Source organism: Elephas maximus, chromosome 13 (assembly GCF_024166365.1).
Source record: "Elephas maximus indicus isolate mEleMax1 chromosome 13, mEleMax1 primary haplotype, whole genome shotgun sequence".
In the NCBI taxonomy this organism is placed as follows: domain Eukaryota; kingdom Metazoa; phylum Chordata; class Mammalia; order Proboscidea; family Elephantidae; genus Elephas; species Elephas maximus.
The window spans coordinates 26,132,134-26,154,533 of record NC_064831.1 but is presented as its reverse complement, the minus strand read 5'-3'; the positions used below and the strand labels follow the sequence as shown (position 1 = coordinate 26,154,533).

The following is a 22,400-nucleotide window of genomic DNA, read 5'->3' as shown; positions in this document are numbered from 1 at the left end:
TTGGAAAACTTAGATGAAATGAGAAAATTCCTGGAAATAAGTAAATTACCAAAGTTTATGCAAGAAGATATAGATAACATGGGTATCCCTATATCCATCTAAAAATTTAAATTATAGATTAAAAAAATTGCCTTATTTGGTGAATTCCAACACATTTTTAGAAAAATGTCATTATTGGTGAATTCTAGCAAAAATTTAAGGAAAAAATAATACCAATTTTACAATAACTCTTGCAAAAAATTAGAGGAGGGGATACTTTGCAAATAATTCCCTAAGGTTAGCATTAATTTGATACTAGATCTAGTCAAAACATATAAAGAATATTAAAAATGAATATCCCACATGAAGATGGATTCTAACATATTCTAAATAAAATTTTAATTGAATCTAAAAATATGTAATAATAATAAAAAATCATAACTAAATGGGTTTACCCCCAAAAAAGCCTGTTAACGAACTTTAAAAAGAAAAAAATGTGATCATTATGGTAGGTTCAGAAAAAAAAAAAAAAATCCCTAATTTAAAACAAACAAACAAATGAACAAAAAAAAAAAAACTGACAGTAGAAAAGAAAGGAGCTTCCTAAACCTGAAGAATATATCTGTAATCCTACAGCTAACATTATGCTTAATATTAGAGCATTGAACATTTCCTATCCTAATATCAGGAACAAGACGAGGATTTCTATTTTCATCACTTCTATTCAAAATTGTACTAGTGGTTATAGCCAGTGCAAGAAAACAGAAGCAAAAATAAATTAAAAAATAAAGAAATCCCACTGAAAAGGAAAAAGTAATCAATAAAAAGAGAAAAAGCCATCAGGTTGGAAAGGAAGGAATAAAGCTGTGCTTTAGATTCTTTAAGTAGAAAATCCAATAAAAGCTGCAAAATTCTGCTGGAATTAATAATTGACTTCAGCAAGTTTGAAAGATACAAGATAAATATATTAAAATTAATTTTAATTCTAATTTGCTGGTAATGAACAAACATAAACTGAAATAGCAAAAATTATGTAATTTGCAACAGCGAGAAAAACATTAAATATTGTGGAATAAGTAGGGGAAGAAGGTGTGAAATACTTGTACACTGAAAACCACTAAACAAAGCTGAGAGACAAAAGTTCCAAATAACTGGAGAGATAAACTGTGTTAGTTGGTTGGAGATCCCCAAATTGTTAAGATGTCAAGTGTCATGTATTTCCAAATCGATGGACAAATTCAAATGAATTCCAATAAGAGTTCCAGCATCTTTCTTTGCTGAAAAAGGGAAACTGTTTCTAAAATTTGTATGGAAATAAAAATATATATACACTAAAATAGTCAAAACAGATTTTTAAAAGAAGAAAAAAGTTGGATGAGGTACACTGTCTAATTTAAAGCCTTATGAAATTATACAGTTTGTCACTTGTGTAATGATTGATAAATATATCAATGGAGGCCAATAAAAAGTTCACAAATTGGTCCACATATACACCAGCAACTGACTTTTTACAAAGGAGCAATGGCAATTCAATGGATAAAGGACAGCCTTTTCAAGAAATGGTTCTGAATATGTGAAAAAAAAATTCCTTTTGATCTAGATCTCTTACCACATAAAAAAATAACTCGAATGATCATAGACTTAAATTTACACCTGGCGTTGTTGTTGTTGTTAGGTGCCCTTGAGTTAGTTCCACTGCAGCGTGATCTTGTGTATAAAAGAACGAAATGGTGCCGAGCCTGAGCTATCCTCACAATCATTGTTATGCTTGAGCCCACTGTAGGAGCTGCTGCGTCAATACATCTCATTAAGAGTCTTCCTCTTTTTCACTGACCCTCTACTTCACCAAGTATGATATCCTTCTCCAGGTACTGGTTCCTCCCGATAACATGTTCAAAGTGAGTGAATCAAAGTCTTGCCATTCTCAGTTCTAAAGAGCATTCTGACTATACTTCTACCAAGACAGATTTGTTGGTTATTCTTGCAGGCCATGGTATATTCAATGTTCTTCACCAACACCATAATTCAAAGACATCAGTTCTTCTTTGGTCTTCTTTATTTATTGTCCAGCCTTCACATACATATGAAGTAATTGAAAACACCATGGCTTGGGTCGGGCACACCTTATTCCGCAAAGTGACATCTTTGCTTTTGAACACTTTATAGAGGTGTTTTGCAGCAAATTTTCCCAATGCAATACATCCTTTGATTTCTCAGTTTCAGCTTCCATCAGCATTGATTGATGATCCAAGTAAAATGAAATCTCTGACAACTTCAATCTTTTCTGTTTATCACGATGTTGTTTATTGGTCCAGTTTTGAGGATTTTTGTTTTATGTTGAGGTGTCATCCATACTGAAGGCTGTAGTCTTTGACATTCATCAGTAAATGCTTTAAGTCCTCTTCATTTTCAGCAAACAAGGCTGTGTCATCTGCATATCGCAGGTTGTTAACAAGCCTTCCTCCAAATCTAATGTCTTGGTCTTCATATAGCTCAGGTTACTGGATTATTTGCTCAGCACTCAGATTTACAGCTGAAACTATAAAACATGTCAGAGAAAACTTTTCTGACTTTGGTTTAGGCAAAGGTTTTTGGATGAGACAATGGAAAAAGTGATTTATAAATAAATAGATTAAATTAAATTTTAAACTTCTGCCCATTTAAGAACATTCTTAAGGTAATTCAAAGATAAGTCAGTGCCTAGGAGAAAATACTTGCAAATCATATATCTCCTGACATGCATGCATTTAGAAGGCATGAAGGATTCTTAGATCTCAATAGTAAGAATATTAACAATCTGATGAAAAATAATGAGCAGATGATTTGAACAGATACTTCACCAAACAAAGATGTACAGATGAAAAATAAACACCTTAAAAGATAGTCAACATCATGTGTCATTTATGGAATGCGACTTAAAACCACAATTAGATAGCACCACACTGCTACAAGAATGACTAAAATAAAAAAGATTGTACCAAAAGTTAATGAGGATACGGAAGATATGAAATTCTCACAAGCTGATGTTAGACAAGTGAGATGAAAGAAGAACTGCGAAGTTTGTATCTATTCAATCACCTGTTTTTCCAGTCTACACTTTATTTAGCATAAGTTCTAGATTTCTGTTTGTTGGTAGACATATAAATATACTTAAAATACGCTCTACCTTCTAGATCACAGACTCCAATACTTAAACTAAAAAAACTCATGAATGCCAGATTTGAAAAACATAATCCATTTAGTAGCAGTGATTTCCAGAGAAGCCCAGGACAGTTTATGAGATTCACAGCCACAATAATCACAAAGAGAGCTTCTGCCTGCTGCTCCTCAGAGCTTGTTTGACATCTTTGTTCCTCAGGCTGTATATCAGGGGGTTCAACATGGGGATGACGATAGTGTAAAAGATGGACACTACTTTACTCTGCTCCATGGCATGGATGGCACTGGGTTGTGCATACATGAAGAAAATAGTACCATAAAACAAGCAAACCCCAGTCAGGTGGGAGGCACAGGTGGAGAAAGCTTTTTGGCGTCCCTGCACAGTACGGATCCTCAGAATTGCTGATACGATGCAGATGTATGAGACCAATACAATCAGGGATGTACTGACAATAATGGAGCCACATAAACCAAGAAGAATCAATTGGTTTATAAATGTATCTGAGCATGAGAGGGACAAGAGTGGAGGTACATCACAGAAAAAGTCATTGATCTCATTGGACCCACAAAAGGGCAAGGAGAAAGTCATCGTTGTTTGAGTGACAGCATTCACCACACCCCACAAGTAGGACCCTGCCACTAAGAGTACACAGACTTTGTGAGACATACTCACAGAGTATAGCAGGGGGTTACAGATGGCGATGTAGCGGTCATAGGCCATAGCAGCCAGGAGGAAGGTTTCTGTGGTTCCAAAAAGAGACAGGAAGAAAAACTGAGCTGCACACCCACCAAAGGAAACTGTGTGGTCTTTCTGCAAGAAGTTCACCAGAGCCCTAGGTGCAATTGTGGAAGAATAGCAGATGTCCAACAAGGAAAGGCTTTGGAGGAAGATATACATCGGGGTGTGGAGGTGGGAGTACATCTTGATAATTACGATCATGCCAAAGTTCCCAACCACAGATAAGACATACAAGATCAAAAAGATCAGAAATAGTATTGCCTGCATCCCTGGACCCCCTCCAAATCCAAGTAGAACAAACGTTGAGACAGCTGAAAAATTCATCATTAAGTACAGCAAAAACAAGAGACAGAGAGAGACAGAAGAACAAGGAGGAGAAGGAGGGGCAGGAGAAAGATGAGAAAAAGAAGAAAAGAACGGGAGAAGGCGAGCAGCTGAAAGAGAGAAAAATGTTGTCAATCAATATTATTTAATGTTTTAATACATTAAATATAGCTTGAGATCTTCACGAGGTATTGAAGACACTCTCTCTATGATTCTGGGTATAATGTCTGAGTCTGATACATTCATGTGATGTGAAACGGTCAACTTTATGCTACATGGGAAATAAATCAGAAATAAATAAGTATTAACACAAAAATAAACTGCACCTATAAATGTATCACTATATTTTTCAACTCTAATGTCACCAATAAAACATGACATAGTCGTGTTTGATCTATTTAGAGTCATACCTTCACTTCTCATTCCTTTTTTTTTTTTTAATTTCAGTTATTCTTGGCTTGGAGTAGGACAAAACCCAAACCAAAACCCGTTGCTTTCAAGTGGATTCCTACTCATAATGACCCTATAGGACAGCGTAGAATTGCCCTATAGGGTTTCCAAGGAGCTCCTGGCGGATTCGAATGGCTGACCTTTTGGTTAGCTGCCTTAGCGCTTGACAACTACTCCACCAGGGTTTCCAGTGAGTAGGATGGAGATTGGCAAATCAACTTGATTATGTGTGTAAACTCTATTCGTTCCCACTGTTTTCTCACGCTGTCTGTATTAGTTTCCTATTGCAGCTGTGCCAGATTACTACAGATTTAGTGGACTAAACATTATAAAGAATACAATATATTTAAACAGTGTACTATAAAATTACTTGTCCTATAAATAAGCAGGAATCCAGTTGTGGGGTGTGAATTCCATCCATACAAAAAAAAAAGGACTAGATAGAGAGCAGTGTATAAGAGAAATGTTCATAATTACTAGAGAAATGATGACTCAGCTATTGTTGATCTATACAGTTAGCCATGAAAAAGCACATGATAACAATTAAAAAGAGACAAGCAAAAGAGCTGAAGCATGCATGCCATCATTTCAAAATGTGTGTGTATATTTGTGCATTTGTCATTTGTAATTTTACTGAAAATCTATTTGTTACTCCGCAAAGTGGAAATAAACATATGAGGAACAGTAAATAACATAGAATATGACAGGTTTACACAGATTAAATGCAAAATAAGTGTGGATTGACTATTTTCTTGTGAGCTCTACCTTTGTACTCCTAAAATTTACACCACTAAAATTCATTACCAGACCTTCAATTCTTCAGCTCTTCAGAATTTCATAAAACTGTAATCAGTTTATACTTCTTTTGACTTTTTCTTTTCTTCAGATAACATCTCCCAAATATAAATGTGAGGGTATTTTTTGGTTGTTTGTTTTTATGTAAGTTTCAGCTTCCAGGATAGGAACGACTGTAATATTTACTCCACTACTCTAACTAGAACAACTAGATTAGCACTTGGCTGAGAGTAGGGATTCAAATAAACATTCTGAGCGATGCCTCTTCACACCACAGACTGGATGTGTTTGATTACACCTTTATTTCATAATGGGCAGAGTATAACATAACTCCTTATTTTGGATATTAATTTTAAAGCCTAAGGAACCTATGTCTTGAGTGAAAAGAATCAAACTACAAAGTCATTCCAACACTAAAAAGACAAAACAAAACCAGTTGCTGTCCCATTGATTGCAACTCATGGAGAACCATGTGTCGAAAGTAGAGCAGAGCCCCATAGGGTTTTCAATGGCTGATTTTTTGGAAGCAGTTGGCCAACCCTTTCTTCCAAGTCTCCAGTGGGTGGGTTCAGAGTGCTGACCAAAAGTACTTAGCCATTTGAGTCACCCAGGCTATTCTAATGTTACAGGAAAACAAGGTAAGTCATTTTCTTTTAAAATAGTAGTTACTGTTTTGAAATTATTACATATAATAAAATAATTGGGGTACTGATAATATTATTTTTTCTTAGAAGGAGGAATATAGTAGACAAGAAATTAATGTCATTGTGAATAAATGAGCCAATAAGTGTTTTTGTCTCACCAAAGACCATCTTTTCTTGGAAGAGTTAGTGCCAGAGAATCTCATATGAGGGAAGATGAGGAATAAAATTATGAATGATGTATTTTTGTCATTTAATGATCACATACACAAATTATACATCACTGAACTTTACAGCCTTAGATCCAAAGGTTTGGGTGCTTTTTGAGATGCAGTATTTACGGTTGCACAGTAGCAGATTGATGCATAAAAGATCACAAACCCATTTCCAAAAATAATAGCTAACATTTATTGAACAATGATTATAAGCTACACAATCAGAAGAAAAACCAACAAAACCTCTCCTAATTGGCTTTATTTTATTTAACACTCACAAAGCCCCACATGCTAATATTGGAAGGTTTTACAGAGTGGCATTAAGAACTGTGCCAAGGTCTCCCACCAGTAAGAGGCCAGCTTTTCTACCTGCCTGCAGGGCTTATTCCCTTGATCCCCACATTGACAGTTGTTGGGCCATGTGGTGTTTTATTACAGATTTTTTTGTTCTGTTATTACTTTTCAGTCCAAAACATTCTCTTTAATCACTAGAACTTCACCATCTTGAGCGATAGCATGATATACTAAAAAATTATGAGTAATCAGGCCTGGAGTCTAATTCTGACTAGGTAGGTAATGAGTTTTGTACATGTGGGAAATGGTTGCATAAATTTATCTCACTTCTATTTTTTAATATGTGAGACAGCGTCCTTGAAATAGATGATTACTGAAGTGTGTTCATTGTTAATAGCTACTATTATCTATTTTTCCCTGTGACTGTATAATTGTATCTTACATTAATTCTTTGTATCTGTAAAATAAGGCAGAAAAATATAATAAAACATTATTTTTATTTATTCTTTGGATCAATGTCGCCATAAAATGTCAACTCTTCAGTTAAAGAATAGTTGAAAAACTGAGGCTGTGAAAACTCAGTGCGATATTATAGAGTGCACATTGGACTTTAAGTGAAGAAATAACATTTCTAGGTCCTATTCTGCCAACAGTCCAATAAGAAAAGTTGAGCAGTGTGTTCTGAAGTGTTCCAAAATAAAACAGATTGAGTAGGCTTCCTGTGCCAGCCATGATCCCAATCACTTTGCATGTATTTCCTCCTTTGATACTACTAAAAAGAATATGCGATAAGTTCTATACTTACTGAAAGTGTAAAAACTGAGAGTTAGACAGTTTACTCAAGTTCACACGATTATTGAATAACCTGTTGCCGTCGAGTCTATTTTCACTCTTAGAAACCCATAGGGCTTCCAAGGAGCACTTAGTGGATCTGAAATACTGACCTTTTGATTAGCAGCCGAGATCTTAACCATCGTGCCACCAGGGCTCCATCAGTAAAGACGAGAGCCGCATTTCAAATCCAGAAAAACTTGGCTCCGGAGCCCATGCCACAACATCATTAAGGGACTCTTTAACATATATACATATTTAAAAGTCAAGTTGAAGCATTTTGAATTTCAATTTCTATGGAGGCACTCCTATTTAAAATTTGCATCAGTCATCCACAATTTAAAAGGTCTAAACATTGGTGTATGCATTATTAAGTGCCCATTTACCAGGTCTCTCCCTGTTGGAGGAATTGGTTTTAGATTTGCCTGTTAAAGAAACATAGTGCTGTGGGAGGCATACCACAGAGAAACAATGTAAAATTAATAGTTAAAACCAGGGTTTCTGTTCCCAGAGCCCTTGGGGAAACACTAGCTAAATTTCATTTGACAAATGTCTTATTCTTCTTTGTGAAATTTACTAACCCGACATGTCAAATGTTATACTAAGAATGCGTGTTTCATTCTTAGGACTAAAAGTATTTCATACCTAAAGGTACTTGGAAGAGTCCCTGGCATACAGTAAGCATCACATAAGTATTGTCTTTATTAATAGTAGTAGTTTCATTATTACCCAATACTTTTTTAATTGAGATCTGCTTTTTTCTCAGATCAGTTGGAGCTCATCAGTAAACTGTGATTGATTTAGCTTTCCCAGTGAATTTACTAGATTTTAAAAGAACTGAATTGGTCACAGGGACTTTTCGAAAGTGTTTTATATAAATAAACCTCACCAATATCCTGGGCCTCTGTTCCTAGATGGTTCACAGTTGGTACCACATCAGCTCTGTGATTAGGAATGTCCACGTGAAACTTCCACTGCACAATTTTGCCAGAGAAAGGAGTAAGATTTATGGCACTGCTTCCTTAGAGCTGGTCATCTGAGATTTATTCTCTAAGGCTTTGTTTTAACAAGAGTTTTGATTCCCTCAAGTGCTATAACTTGGCAAAGAGACAAAACAAAGTTCCAGAGTAGAGATAATACATACGTACATACATACATATATATATACATATGTTTATAATAAAAAATGTAAGATACATGTTTTATATATATGGCAAACTTGTATTTAGAATCTCTGAAGCAATGTCTTGTTGAACACAACTTAAATGGATTTTTTAAAAAATGAATTTTTTGTATAAAATATAATATGATATTATACCTACCCATAAAATAATAAGTACATCATACTTATGTTTTGAGGCTGCCAGTTTTAATAGAAAGAGGTTCATCTCATATTTTATCTACTTTTTCTCCAAGTTCAAGGTCTTTGCTCCAGATCAAGAATGCACGAAATGAAGAGTGAGAGATACTGGTCGGATTTCTAGCCTTCTGGTGTCCTAGTCAAAATCAAGGATACAAACACAGTCTTCATTTTATTATCTTTTAGATTAGATTTTTACTCAATTGAATTTTCATAGTAAAATGTAATGGAAAAAGAAAGTTTTTTGCTTTGTATCTTTGAATATAAGGCTAACTAATATACAAACCATTTACCACAGTTAGTCAAAATATGTCATTTATTAAATCTATATTACCTGCAAAAATGTTTACTTGCTTAATCTTTGAAATATTCCTACAAGTCATATTATTTCCCAATTAATATATAAGGAAATGATGAAATTTGTATATTAAAAAATCATTAAAACATAATTGGGACAGTAATTAGTGAAGCTGGAATTTTAAGAAAATGTGAACTAATTCCATAGATTTTGCCATTTGCTGTAATATTCCTTGAAGTCCAATTGAAATGGCCTGGAGTCCATATAGGAACATAACATGGCTTTAATTCTATTGTGCAATTTGGGAGAGCTGACATAACTGAATTACCTTTCTTGCCTAGAAATCGAGTATTATGATTCTAAACATATAATTGATGCAAAAGTAGCATCCACAATTTATCAAAAATAGCATCCACAACAACATGAGTAAATAAAAATGCTACTTGAAAGTGTTTTCTAATTAATAATAAAATGAACACAAGGATTCAAATAAACCCAGCAAAGGATGGGATATGATAGGAACGAGGAGATAAGTCAAAGGGATTGTTAAAGGAGGACAGATCACATAGTTTTGGAACTCTGCCTTCAGAAGACTGATCTGTGATGAAAAGAAATACATGCTTATCTAACTACCAGGCATTATCTTTTAGAAAGGAAAATGAGCAAGCTGGGTTTCATTGTACTTAAAAAGTTTATTTTTCTTAACCAGGTGTAAGAAGTTTTAAAAGTGTCGTTAAGACTTATGTGTAAATGTCTGGAGGTAAAATCAGCATTTGATGTAAGTTGCCATAATTCAAAACATACTCTGGGAATATAAAGTGTGCTATATCTTTTTTTTTTTTTTTTTTATCTATATTTTTTATAGAATTTTATTTTTTTATTGTTGTTGAGGATATACACGGCAAAACATCCATGTGTTCAACAGTTTCTAGATGTACCATTTAGTGACACTGATTAAATTCTTCCAGTTACATAACCATTCTCACCCTCCTTTTCTGAAATTGTTACTTCCCCATTAACATAAATTCACTGCTCTCTATGTTTCCTATCTAATCTTCTGAGTTGCTGTTTTCAATTTGATTCCATACAGATAGTTCTTAAAAAAGCGTAATGCTTAAGGCAGATATGTTTTACTAGTTAAGCTAAACTATTGTTTGATTTTAAGAAGACTTCACGGAATGTTTTTGGTTTAAGGTTTAAAGATTATCTCACAACAATAGTTTCAGGGGTTCTTCCAACCTTCATGGCTCCAGAAACTCTAGAGTCCATAAGCATTTGATATTTTGTTCTTCATTTTCCCCTTTTGATCAGGGTTCTTCTCTGGACTCTTTGATCAGAATGTTCAGTGATGTTAGCCAGGTACCATCCAATTCTTCTGTTCTCATGGCAAAGGAGGCAGTTGTTCATGGAGGCAACTATCCACATATTCCATATTTTTCTCCTACTTCTGATTCTCTTTCTTCCTCTGTTGTTCCAGGCAAACAGAGACCAAACATTGTGTCTTGGATGGCCACTTGCAAGACATCAAGCACTACACATCAAACTAGGAGGTACAACAGAGGTACTAAACATGATATTAGGCCAATTAACTGGAATGTCACACGAAACATGACCCTAAACCTCCAAACTTCCAATTTTCCCAGGTTCATACTTTGTAAATTCCACTTACCCATTATTCATGGATATTTGCAGCTGTTTCTTCTCATTTTGGGTCATGCCACATCAGCAAACGAAAGTCTCAAAAGCTTATTCCATGCATGTATTTAAGGTTGACTCTACTTTGAGAAGGTAACTCTTCCCCAGTCGTGTTTTGATTGCCTTCCAACCTGAGGGGTTCACCTTCCTGCAGTATATCAGACAATGCTCTGTTGCTATTCATAAGATTTTCACTGGCTAATTTTTTTCAGAAGTGGACTTCCAGGCCCTTCTTCCAAGTGTGCCTTAGTCTGGAAGCTCAGCTGACACCTGTTCACCCTGGGTGACCCTGCTGGTATTTGAATACCAGCAGCACAGCTTCCAGCATCATAGCAATACGCAAACCACCACAGTTCAACAAATTGATGGACCCATGGGAGGTGGGATAAATATATTTCCACAAATACGATAAAATTTATTTATTTTTCTACTAACAGCTTTTGTTTAATTAATGCACAAACGTTGGGTTTATAGGTCATTGCAGATGTCACTCTTATTGTTCTAGTTTCAGGATTAATGCTGCTACTAGGTTATTGTTATTGCTAGGTGCCGTCAAGTCAGTTCTGACTCGTAGTGGCCCTATGCACAACAGAGCAAAACACTGCCCAGTCCTGCACCATCCTTACAATCGTTGTTATGCTTGAGCTCATTGTTGCAGCCACTGTGTCAATCCACCCCCTTGAGGGTCTTCCTCTTCTCCGCTGACCCTATACGTTGCAAAGCATGATGTCCTTCTCCAGGGACTGATCCCTCCTGACAACATGTCCAAAGTATGAAAGACGCAGTCTCGCCATCCTTGCTTCTAAGGAGCATTCTGGTTGTACTTCTTCTAAGAGAGATTTTTTGTTCCTTTGGTAGTCCATGGTATATTCTATATTCTTTGCCAACACCACAATTCAAAGGCTTCAATTCTTCTTCGGTCATCCTTATTCATTCTCCAGCTTTCACATGCATATGATGCGATTGAAAATACCGTGGCTTGGGTCAGGCGCACCTTGTCTTCAAGGTGACATCTTTGCTCTTCAACACTTTAAAGAGGTCCTTTGCAGCAGATTTATCCAATGCAATGCGTCTTTTGATTTCTCAGCTGCTGCTTTCATGGCTGTTGATTGTGGATCCAAGTAAAATGAAATCTTGATGACTTCAATCTTTCCTCCATTTATCATGATGTTGCTCATTGGTCCAGTTGTGAAGATTTTTGTTTTCTTTACATTGAGGTGTAATCCATACTGAAGGCTGTAGTCTTTGATCTTCATCAGTAAGTGTTTCAAGTCATCTTAGCTTTCAGCAAGCTAGGTTGTATCATCTGTATATCACAGGTTGTTAATGAGTCCTCCTCCAATCCTGATGTTAAGTTCTTCATATTTTCCAGCTCCTTGGGTTATTTTCTCAGCATACAGATTGAGGAAGCATGGTGAAAGGATACAACCCTTACATAGACTTTTCCTGATTTTAAACCATGCAGTATCCCCTTGTTCTGTTTGAATGGCTGCCTGTTGGTCTATATACAGGTTCTACACGAATGCAATTAAGTGTTTCAGAATTCTCATTCTTCTCAACATTATCCATAATTTGTTATGATCCACACAGTCAAATGCCTTTGCATAGTTAATAAAGCACAGGTAAACATCTTTCTGGTATTCTCTACTTTCAGTCAAGATACATCTGACATCATCAATATCTTCCATTTCTGATCCTCTTCTGAATCCAGCTTGAGTTTCTGGAAGTTCCTTGCCTATGTTCTGTTGCAATCATTTTTGAATTATTTTCAGCATAATTTTACTTGTGTGTGATATTAATGATATTGTTCAATAATTCCTGCATTCTGCTGGACCACCTGTCTGTGGAATGGACACATATATGGATCTCTTCCAGCTGGTAGGCCGGGTGGTTGTGTTCCAAATTTCTTGGCTTAGGCAAGTGAGTAGTTCCAACATTGAATCTGTAGGTTGAAACATCTCGATTGTTATTCCTTCAGTTCCTGGAGCCTTATTTTTCACCAATGCCTTCAGTTAATCTTGGACTTCTCCCTTCAATATTGTCAGTTCTTGATCATAAGCTAGCTCCTGAAGTAGTTGAATACCTTCTTTTCGGTACAGTGACTCTGTGTATTCCTTCCATCTTCTTTTTATGCTTTCTGCATCATATAATATTTTGCCAATAAAATCCTTCAGTGTCTCAACTTGAGGCTTGAATTTTTTCTTCAGCTTTCACATTGAGAAATGCCGAGATTGTTCTTCTCTTTTGGTTTTTTAACTCCAGGTCTTTTCACATTTCTTTATAATATTTTACCTTTCTTCTGGAACTGTCCTTTGATATCTTCTGTTTGGTTCTTTTATGTGATCATTTCTTCCTTTCACCTTAACTACTCTACTTTTGAGAGCAAGTTTCTGAGTCTCTTTTGACGTTCATTATCATCTTTCCTATCTTTTTAATGACGTTTTGTTTTCTTCATGTATGAGTTGACACCTTGATGTTGCAAGTCTATTCTGTCCTGTATTGTCTCTATGAGTGGGAATCAACTTGACAGCAATTTTTTTTTCTTCTTCTTCTTTTTCTCTATTGTTTTTGAGGAGTTTAAACTGGGTTGGTGTCATTTCTTCTCTAAATGTTTGGTTGAATTCCCCAGTAAATCTATCTGGCCCAGGACCTTTTTTTTCTGGTAGGAACAGTTTTGATTACTGATTCAATCTCTTCACTTCTAATGTGTCTGTTGATATTTTCTATGTCCTCATGAATCATTTTAGGTAGTTTTTATGTTTCTAGTAATTTGTCACTTTCCTCTACATTATCCAATTTTTTGGCATACAGGTTCAAAGTATTTTGTCATAATTCTTTTTTATTTCTTTCAGATCAGTTCTAAAGTCTCCATTTTCTTTTCTTATTTTGGTTGTTTGCATCATTTCTCTTTGCCAGTATAGATAAAGATTTGTCAATTTTATTGATCATTTCAGAAAACCAACTTCTAGTTAGATTGAATCTATTGTTTTTCTGTTTTTGATTACATTTATTTTTGCTCTGATCTTTTTTAATTCCTTTCTTCTAGTAGTTTTAGGTTTAACTTGGTCTTCTTTCTCTAGTTCATCCAGTTATAAAGTTAGATTATTTATTTCAGGCCTTTCCTCTTTATTAATGTAAGCATTTATTGCTATTAAATTCTCTCTGAGGACTGCTTTCATTGCATCCCGTAAGTTTTGGGTTGTTGTGCTTTCATTTTTATTTAACTCCGGGTATTTTATTATTATTTATTTATCTCTCAATTCCCTGATCCATTGGTTGTTTAGTAGAGCATTTTTTCATTTCCATGTATTTGCGTGTTTCATAGTTTTCCTTATGTTATTAATTTATATTTTTCCTTAGTGCACAGAGAAGATACATTTTATAATTCCAACTTTTTAAAAGCTTGTCGAGATTTATTTTGTGGCCTGCCATATGATTAATTTCAGAGAATCACCCATGTGCTCAGGAGAAAAATGGGTTTTGTTCTAGTGATGGGTGTAGAGTTCTGTATATGTCTATTAAGTCTAATTGGTTTATGGTATTGTTGAAGTCTCCTGTGTCCTTACTAAATTCTTTTTAAATGTATTGAAAGTGGTATGCTGAAGTCTGCAACTATTATGGCGGAGTCATCTATTATTCCTTTCACATCTTTCAGTACTAGTTTCATATATTTTATGGCTCTGATGTTAGAAACAAATATTTATAATTGTTATGTCCTGTTTATAATTGATTCTTTTATTATTAGGAAATGTGTTTCCTTATCTCTTAGAGCAAATATTGATATCAGTATGGTCATTCCTACTTTCTTATGGTTATTAGTTACATGGCATATTCTTTTCCATTCTTTCACTTTCAGTCTGTTTGTGTCTTTGGGTCTAAGATGTGTCTCTTGTAGACACCATAAGGATGGATCATGTTTTTTATCCATTCTACCACTCTCTGCCTTATGAAGGAGTGTTTAAACCACTTACATTTAAGCTAAATACTGAAAATAAAGGACCTACTTCATTCCTTTTGCTGTTTTGTGTGTCTTGTATCTTCTTTGTCCCACAATTCCCATACCTGTTATTTCTTTTTCTTAAGTCTTCTTTTTGTGTTCAGTCTTTTTAATTTCTTCCTTCTTCCCTTCTGTGTATATTTTCTAAATATTTTCTTGGTGGTTACTACAAATATTACGTTTAACAACTTACAATTGAGCCAACTTATTTTAACTTGATGCCAATATTTAACATAGGAACGAGTAAGTTATAATGTTAGTAAACTAAAACTCTGCTATTTTGCTCCTCCTATCCCCCTTTTCGTTGTTGTAACACGAATTACATCATTATACATCCTATGTTCCTTAGCTTGAGTTTGTGCTTATTTTGTACTCATTTGATGTTGTATTGCTTGTGGGCCTTAACTAGTATTAAGTTTACCCCCTGGAAATACCAGACAACTCATGCTTATATTTTCTTATGTTATTACCTTTATTGGAGATTTCTCTCTTTATATTTCTCCTTTCTTTCCCACGTACTGATTCAATTATCTGTCCAGTGTCCCTTATTTTTCATCTGAAGTAACTCCATTAAGTAACTCTTGCAGATCAGTTCTGGTGGTTATAAATTCCTACAACTTTTGTTTATTTAGGATCCTTGATTTCACACTTATTTTTGAATGACAGATTTACTGGGTGAAGTGTTCTTATTTGAAAATTATTTTTCTTCAATACTTTTACAAGATCTAAGCTCTACTTCCCTAATTTTTGTTACCATCCACTCCTTCATAGACAACACCAGCTTCATTCACACTGAATTACTTTCAGTCTTTGCAATCTGGTATTATGCATTTGGCTTCTCTGGTTATCACATGATATTTCCCTCCTATAATGCTGCAAAAATCATCCCATATGACTCTTATTTACCCTCCAAATGTTAAATAAAAGTCTCCATCTACCAGAAAAACCTCTTTGGCTGCCATTTTTCTCTATATTGATTGCATCCTCCATGTATAACTATCATGAAGCATTTCTCACCTAAGTGCTTGATTTTTTTTTCTCTTCACCTGATCATATACTAGAACTTAAGATAGTTTGTCAAAATCTTTGTACATTACAAATTTCTTCTTCCCAAATATTATTTTTTTTTGGTTTTGCTCTTCTTAGTTGGCACAAAAATGCAAATAATTTAACCACCTATTGCTTCAATAATGTGTGTGTGTGTGATTTCCTTGCAAGTAAGCAGATACAAGTTGCAAGGCCATTGCCCATATAGATAAAGATACATTTCAGCTGAAAGTGTGTTTAGCAAGACATCCGTTGCCCAGTGACCCCCGAGCAATATGCTCAGCTCATCCCCGATATCAGAATATTGCTCCTACAATTCTTAGAATGAAAAGAGGGTGGTTAAATCAGTTATTATTACATATGGAATTGGAAATCATATTTTTACATTGATAGTGCTGGATAAATTAATATTATCAAAAAGGTTTATATGTACAATTACATGAGCACCTTATTAATGCAAGTAACATATATTAATGCAAATATCATATACTTGGGGGTAGTAACTGTGAGCGTTATTCTGGAAGTTCCCATATTCAAAGAATATCTTAGTGTACTGATTTATTTAGATAAAAACATCTGATACTGAATAACACAACAAAGTTAATGTATAGTAGGAAATCAATTTGCCATCAATATTTAGCTTGCCCATTGTACCCTAGTATTCAACCCAACCTGAGTACCACTAAAATATTTGTTGTTTGAGAGCAGCTGTTCCTTATTATATTTTCCATAACCTGTAGTTTCCTAATTATGGCAGGCTTTTCTAAGGCTAAGGATCCCTGGTGGTGCAGCAGTTAAATGCTTGGCTGCTAACTGAAAGGTCAGTAGTTTGAACCCACCAGCTGCTCGGTGGGAGGAACATGTAGTAGTATGCTTCCATAAAGATTTACAGCCTTGGAAACCCTATTATCCTATAAGGCGGCTATTAGTCTACATAGACTTGACTTGGCAACAGGTTTGTTTTGATATTTGGTTTTCTAAGGCTAGGAGTATCTCTTCACACATACGAGAAAACATTCCCCTCTCCTCTTTCAAGTTTGTCCCTAAGAGGTAGGATTTAATGCCTTCTCCACTACTGTAGGATCTCTCTTCCTTTCATTAAAATTTTGATCTATATATTAGAAACAGAAGCTTGCACATATTATATGAATACAGCTGGATGTATTTTTACAAACTGCCTATATCCACGTTACCAGCACCCACATCAAGAAGTAGAATAATACAGCATCCCAGAATCCCCTTCCATGCTTCTTTTTAGTTACAAACCCCACAGTGAATCCTATCCCATACTTCAGGCAGCATAGGCTCTGTTTTTTATCTTTATATGAAGTAAGTGGCATCCTACAAATTATGGTCTTCTGTGTCCAGTTTATTTTTCTCAGTTTTATATTTGTGAGTTTTATCCCCATTTTTGCACAGATGCAGATATTTCATTTCCCCTGCTGAGTAGTATTGACTTTTTTGAAGATGCCAAAATTTATCCATTATACAGTTAAGGAGCATTTTGAGTTTCTGATACAGTATAGCAATATTTCTTTCTTCTCCTCTGATTTCTCCAAAATGCACAGCAGCACAAATGTGATAGGTTAATAAAGAAGCATTGAATTTTGAGCAGTGTATTAGTTTTCCATTGCTGCAGTAACAAACTACCACAGATTTAGTTGTTTTGTGTAACAAATTTAAACTCCTACAGTTCTGTAGATCAGAAATTTGACTTGAGTCTCACTAGGTTAAAATCAAGGTATCGATGGGCTGTATTCATTTCTGAAAAAATCGCATACTTGAATTTTCCAGATTCAAGAGGCCATATGTATTTCTTACCTTCTGCAATCTTCAAAGACAGTAATGGTTGGTCACGCCCCTCTCACACTACCATCTAGCTTGTTTTCCAACTTCTGTTTCAAAAGTTCCTCTGCTTTCAAGGGTTTATATGATTAGGTTGATCCCACCTAGATAATCCAAGATAATTTTCCACATCAAGGTCCTTAACCTTAATAACATAAGCAAAGTCCCTTTTGTCCTGGTAAGATAACGTGTTCAGGGGTTCTGCAAATTAGGACATGCACATCTTTGGTACCATTCTGCTTAGCATACGCAAGATTGCAGATGTTCATCTTTCTAGGAAAAGTACTCTGCCAACACAAATCTCCAACAATTTCAACAGATACATAATTAAATTTTATATCATTTTGAATGGAAGAAACACTCAAGTTTAAACTTAGAAGAGTCTAACATAGGGGATACAAGTAGAATAAATGGGGCTTTTTCCAGTAGATGGGATCAGTTCATTTGCTACACAACATGCACATAATGATACAATCCAACTGCCTGAACATATGAAAGCTGGACAATGAATAAGGAAGATCAAAGAAGAATTGACGCCTTAGAATTGTGGTGTTGGGGAAGAATATTGAATATACCATAGACTGCCAAAAGAATGAACAAATCTGTCTTAGAGAAAGTGCGGCCAGAATGCTCCTTAGGGGCAAGGATGGTGAGACTGCACCTTACATCATTTGGACATGTTGTTAGGAAGGATTAGTCCCTGGAGAAGGACATCATGCTTTGCAGAGTACAGGGTCAGCGGAAAAGAGGAAGACCCTCAAAGAGGTGGATTGACACAGCGGCTGCAACAATGAGCTCAAGCATAACAACGATTGTAAGGATGACGCAGGACTGGGCAGTGTTTTGTTCTTTTGTGGTCACTATGAGTCGGAACCAACTTGACGGCACCTACCAACAACAAAAACAACTGTCTGAACATGAACCAGTATATTTTAGCCATGTAAATATTTTTTCTACAAAATGCATACATATCCATTCAATCACACAAATGCTTTTTCACTCTATATTGAACAAACCCACTAGTTCTTTGTCCATGTGGAAAATACAATTTCTGATCATGTAAACTATATATGGGCATAAGGCCATAGCTATTGCAAAAGAATGATTATAATCCATTGCCTTTGGAATAAATAAGAAGTGAATCCATTACAAATACAGAGATCATATATTTGGCTAAGCTCAGGTTAATAAGAAAAACAGCAAAATTTTTATGGGATGAGAAAACGAGGTGGGTATTGCCCATTAATCCATATGATAAATACCCACTTATTTCTACTCTAGTCCACACACTAAGCTAGGCATGGGAGATACAGCACCTGTCCACAAGGATCCCATAGTGTAATGAAGTAAAACATAACAAGTATTTACAGAAATAAATCTTAAATTACAACTAAGATAAATGTTATGATGGAGAGGTAAAGGGTACTAAGAAAGCATCTAAGTGGAGCGACTGGACTAGTCTGGAGAAACCTAGGTAAAGGTAATCTCCTGGACCAATGTACTGGAGCAGCAAACACAATAGTAGATCAAGAATGGAGAAATAATCTTACGATCCTATGTGAGTTGTATATCTGGAAGTCTTGAAGCATTTGTCACATACAAAAGTGTCCCTATAAGGAATCCCTAGGTAGGACAGATGATTAAGAACTTGACTATGAATTGAAAGACTGATGATTTAAACCTACCAAGAGGCCTCTGAAGAAAGGCCAGAGATGCTTCTGAAAGGCCACAGACTTGAAAACCCTATGCACAGTTCTACTCTTCATACATATGGTTGCCACAAGTCAGAATTAACTGGAAAACAACTGCTTTTTTACATGTTTGTTTTTCAATTAAGATGATAAATATAAGGTCAGCGTATGTCTGCCCAATTACAAATGGAACTACTGGTTTTTCCACTCACTTAATCTAGTGATAAATAGTACCTGTTAGTAGCAATTCAATGAATACAAGCAGAGTTTTCACAGTAATTCTTCCTTTAAATATCCAATATTATTTTCAGACTATGCAACCAGATTGTTCAGACAATTCTGTCAGTGATTGAAAGATCACGATATATGTGACATTAACCCTCCTAATTTGAAGGGGAATGCCTGTGGGTGTTTCGGCCTACTCTGCAACAGTTTCTTCATATCTTTATTTCTCAGACTGTAGATGAGGGGATTCACCGTGGGTAGCACCATAGTATACAATACTGACACCAGCAAATCCAAGGGTGTTGGGGATTCGGGTTGTAAATAAGCAAAAAAATTAAAAAAAAAAAAAAACCAGAAAAGAGAAAGAGAGTCACAACAGTGAGGTGAGGCAAGCATGTGGAGAAAGCTCTAGACCTGCCTTCTCTGGATGGGATTCTCAGAACAGTGGAGAAGGTATGAATGCAAGAAATATCAATAAGCACAAAACAGCCAAAATCTAACACCAGGCTGAGCACAATGACTACTTATTCCACAGTATTATAAGAACAGGTGAGGGAGAGCAGCTGTGGAACATCACAGAAGAACTGATGAACTTCAGGAGACCCACACACAGGTATGGAGAAGGTAGAAGCTGCGTGCAGAATTGCAGTGAGAACGCCACTGACCCATGAGGCAGCTGCCATCTGCACACAGACTCCATGGCTTATGATGATTTCATACCTGAGTGGGTGGCCGATGGCAACGTAGCGGTCATGAGACATCACTGTAAAGATACTCCTGTAGTGGCTAAGAGGAAGAAGAAAAATACCTGCAAAACACAACCGAAATGCGATGATGTTGTGATTAGCCAGAGAGTTTGTGATGGATTTGGCAACAGTGACGGAAATGAGGCAGAGATCCAGAAAGGACAAGTTCTTCAGGAAGAAGTATATAGGGCTACGTGGTCCATGATCCTTGGCTGTGACGATGATGATGAGAACGTTCCCTAGTACAGCTGCCAGGTAAATCAGCAAAAACAACACAGCATGTAAGATCTGGATCTCGTGAACATCAGAAAGCCCCATTAGGGAGAATAGTCACAGAAGTGTGGTTCATTTCTCTGGATGTTTAATCCAATGATTCTAAAAAAATAAAATGAACAACTTGTGATTTAGTCAAGGAAGTTTACTCTTCTATTTTCTCAGCTTCACTTCTCCCACACATGTGCATGTATTCAATAACATGCAAGAGTACCACCACCAAGTCTTCAGCGAGGTAATTTAACACAAATAATCCCATTAACTGAATGACAGAAAATGGTTATCAGTCAAGCCCAAATCATCCACCTTGTCATTCTATGTTGATTAAGGCCCATAGTCCACATCTGACTCAAATAGAATTTCATATACCCTATATTGAAATATGTAGTGAGAAAGGGCACAAATTTGGGACCAGTCAGTCCTGAGTACAAATTTCAGATGAGCTGTTTACAAGCTTTGTGATCTCGTGTACATTTTTTGACCATCATTTTATTTAACCTACAGTGTGAGCATTATCATTGGATCATTATTTTGATTCAATTAAATAATGCATGTACAAATTATCAGCATGATTATTGGATAAGAAGACACTTAACCAATACCATTCCCTCTTCCTTCCTTATGCCTGTGTCAGGAAAAATTGTGAAAACCTTTGAAACAGGAAAAAAAACTGAGTCTTCTGTCTAGTGCACTGGGTTATGTTTGCTATTTATTGTCTTTAAGCTATCTTACAATTATAGAAGCTGTATAAAACTTCATAATGGAAATTATTGTCCATACAAATACATATTAATTTTGTTTTAGTGGAATGCAAGTGATATTTTCTCTGTAGATAGGCCCATTTTGCATCTATTTGTATTTTTTCAGCCATGCTTCTCTGTTCTTTTTTGTGTGAAATTTGATTTTGATTTTGAACCAGTTGAATATCTTACTAGTTTTCTCAATCATTAATTAATTAAATTAAATATTTGGCTTGTGTTTTTTTACATATTTATGTCAATCATATTTTATGTTCTTTAAAAAAGCTATCTTCATCATCTGACATAGATAGCAACCACTGACACTTAGAGCCAACCTTATGAAAGGATTTGAGATATCTTAGATGGAAACATTTGGGCAATTTATTAGGGACCTCTATCTCTATCATTTTATATTTTGTTTTACCAAAACCTGTTCCTAAATTTAGTAATCACTTCAAAGTAGAACTGAAGTATTAGAATTGTGCAGAAAAAATATTCACATTCTTTTCACCTGTCTTAGAAGTGTTTGTCTCCTAGGCAGATTCCACAATATTGCCGCTGCAATATTCTAGGAGCTGTTCCAGTGAAATCAGCTGTTTTCAGTCAAATAAAGTGTCTTTATCTTCTTCACCACCAAACTTTCCATGTATTTTTTTCTTTTAAAAGTAGGCTCCCCCTCCTAAAAAAAAAAAAAAAAAAAAGGCTCTTGCTTTTCTTTGGTTCTATCGCTGAAGTCTCCTTTGGTGATATCCTCAGTCGAAATAAGTTCTCAGCAACAATCTCAGTTTGTCTTTGGAGATCAAGTTCTTTATCTCAAAATTAAAATTGCCAAAGAGAAAAATTAAAAAAGGATATCCTCCTTTGATTTTACAATTTTTTCTTACCACAAAACCAAGTATTAACCATAAAAATTCCTGACACAAAATTAATCAAGCCAGGGGTTTTTGTCACCGGAAATTGTTCATCTTTTCCTTCCTGTTCAGAGTGAGACTTATTTAATTTAAATTTCAAAAGGTATCATGGCTGCGGGTGGGTGGAGGGGCAGAGACCACCTTG

General features: G+C 35.5%; 1 protein-coding gene across 1 annotated transcript; it reads right to left on the bottom strand.

The window, feature by feature from the left end:
• Nucleotides 1-3,277: 3,277 nt before the first annotated feature.
• LOC126087659 (olfactory receptor 12-like) lies at nt 3,278-4,204 on the bottom strand. Its single transcript, XM_049905206.1, has one exon. The coding sequence runs from the start codon at nt 4,202-4,204 to the stop codon at nt 3,278-3,280; it is 927 nt and encodes a 308-aa protein (XP_049761163.1).
• Between the last annotated feature and the right edge of the window lie 18,196 nt (nt 4,205-22,400).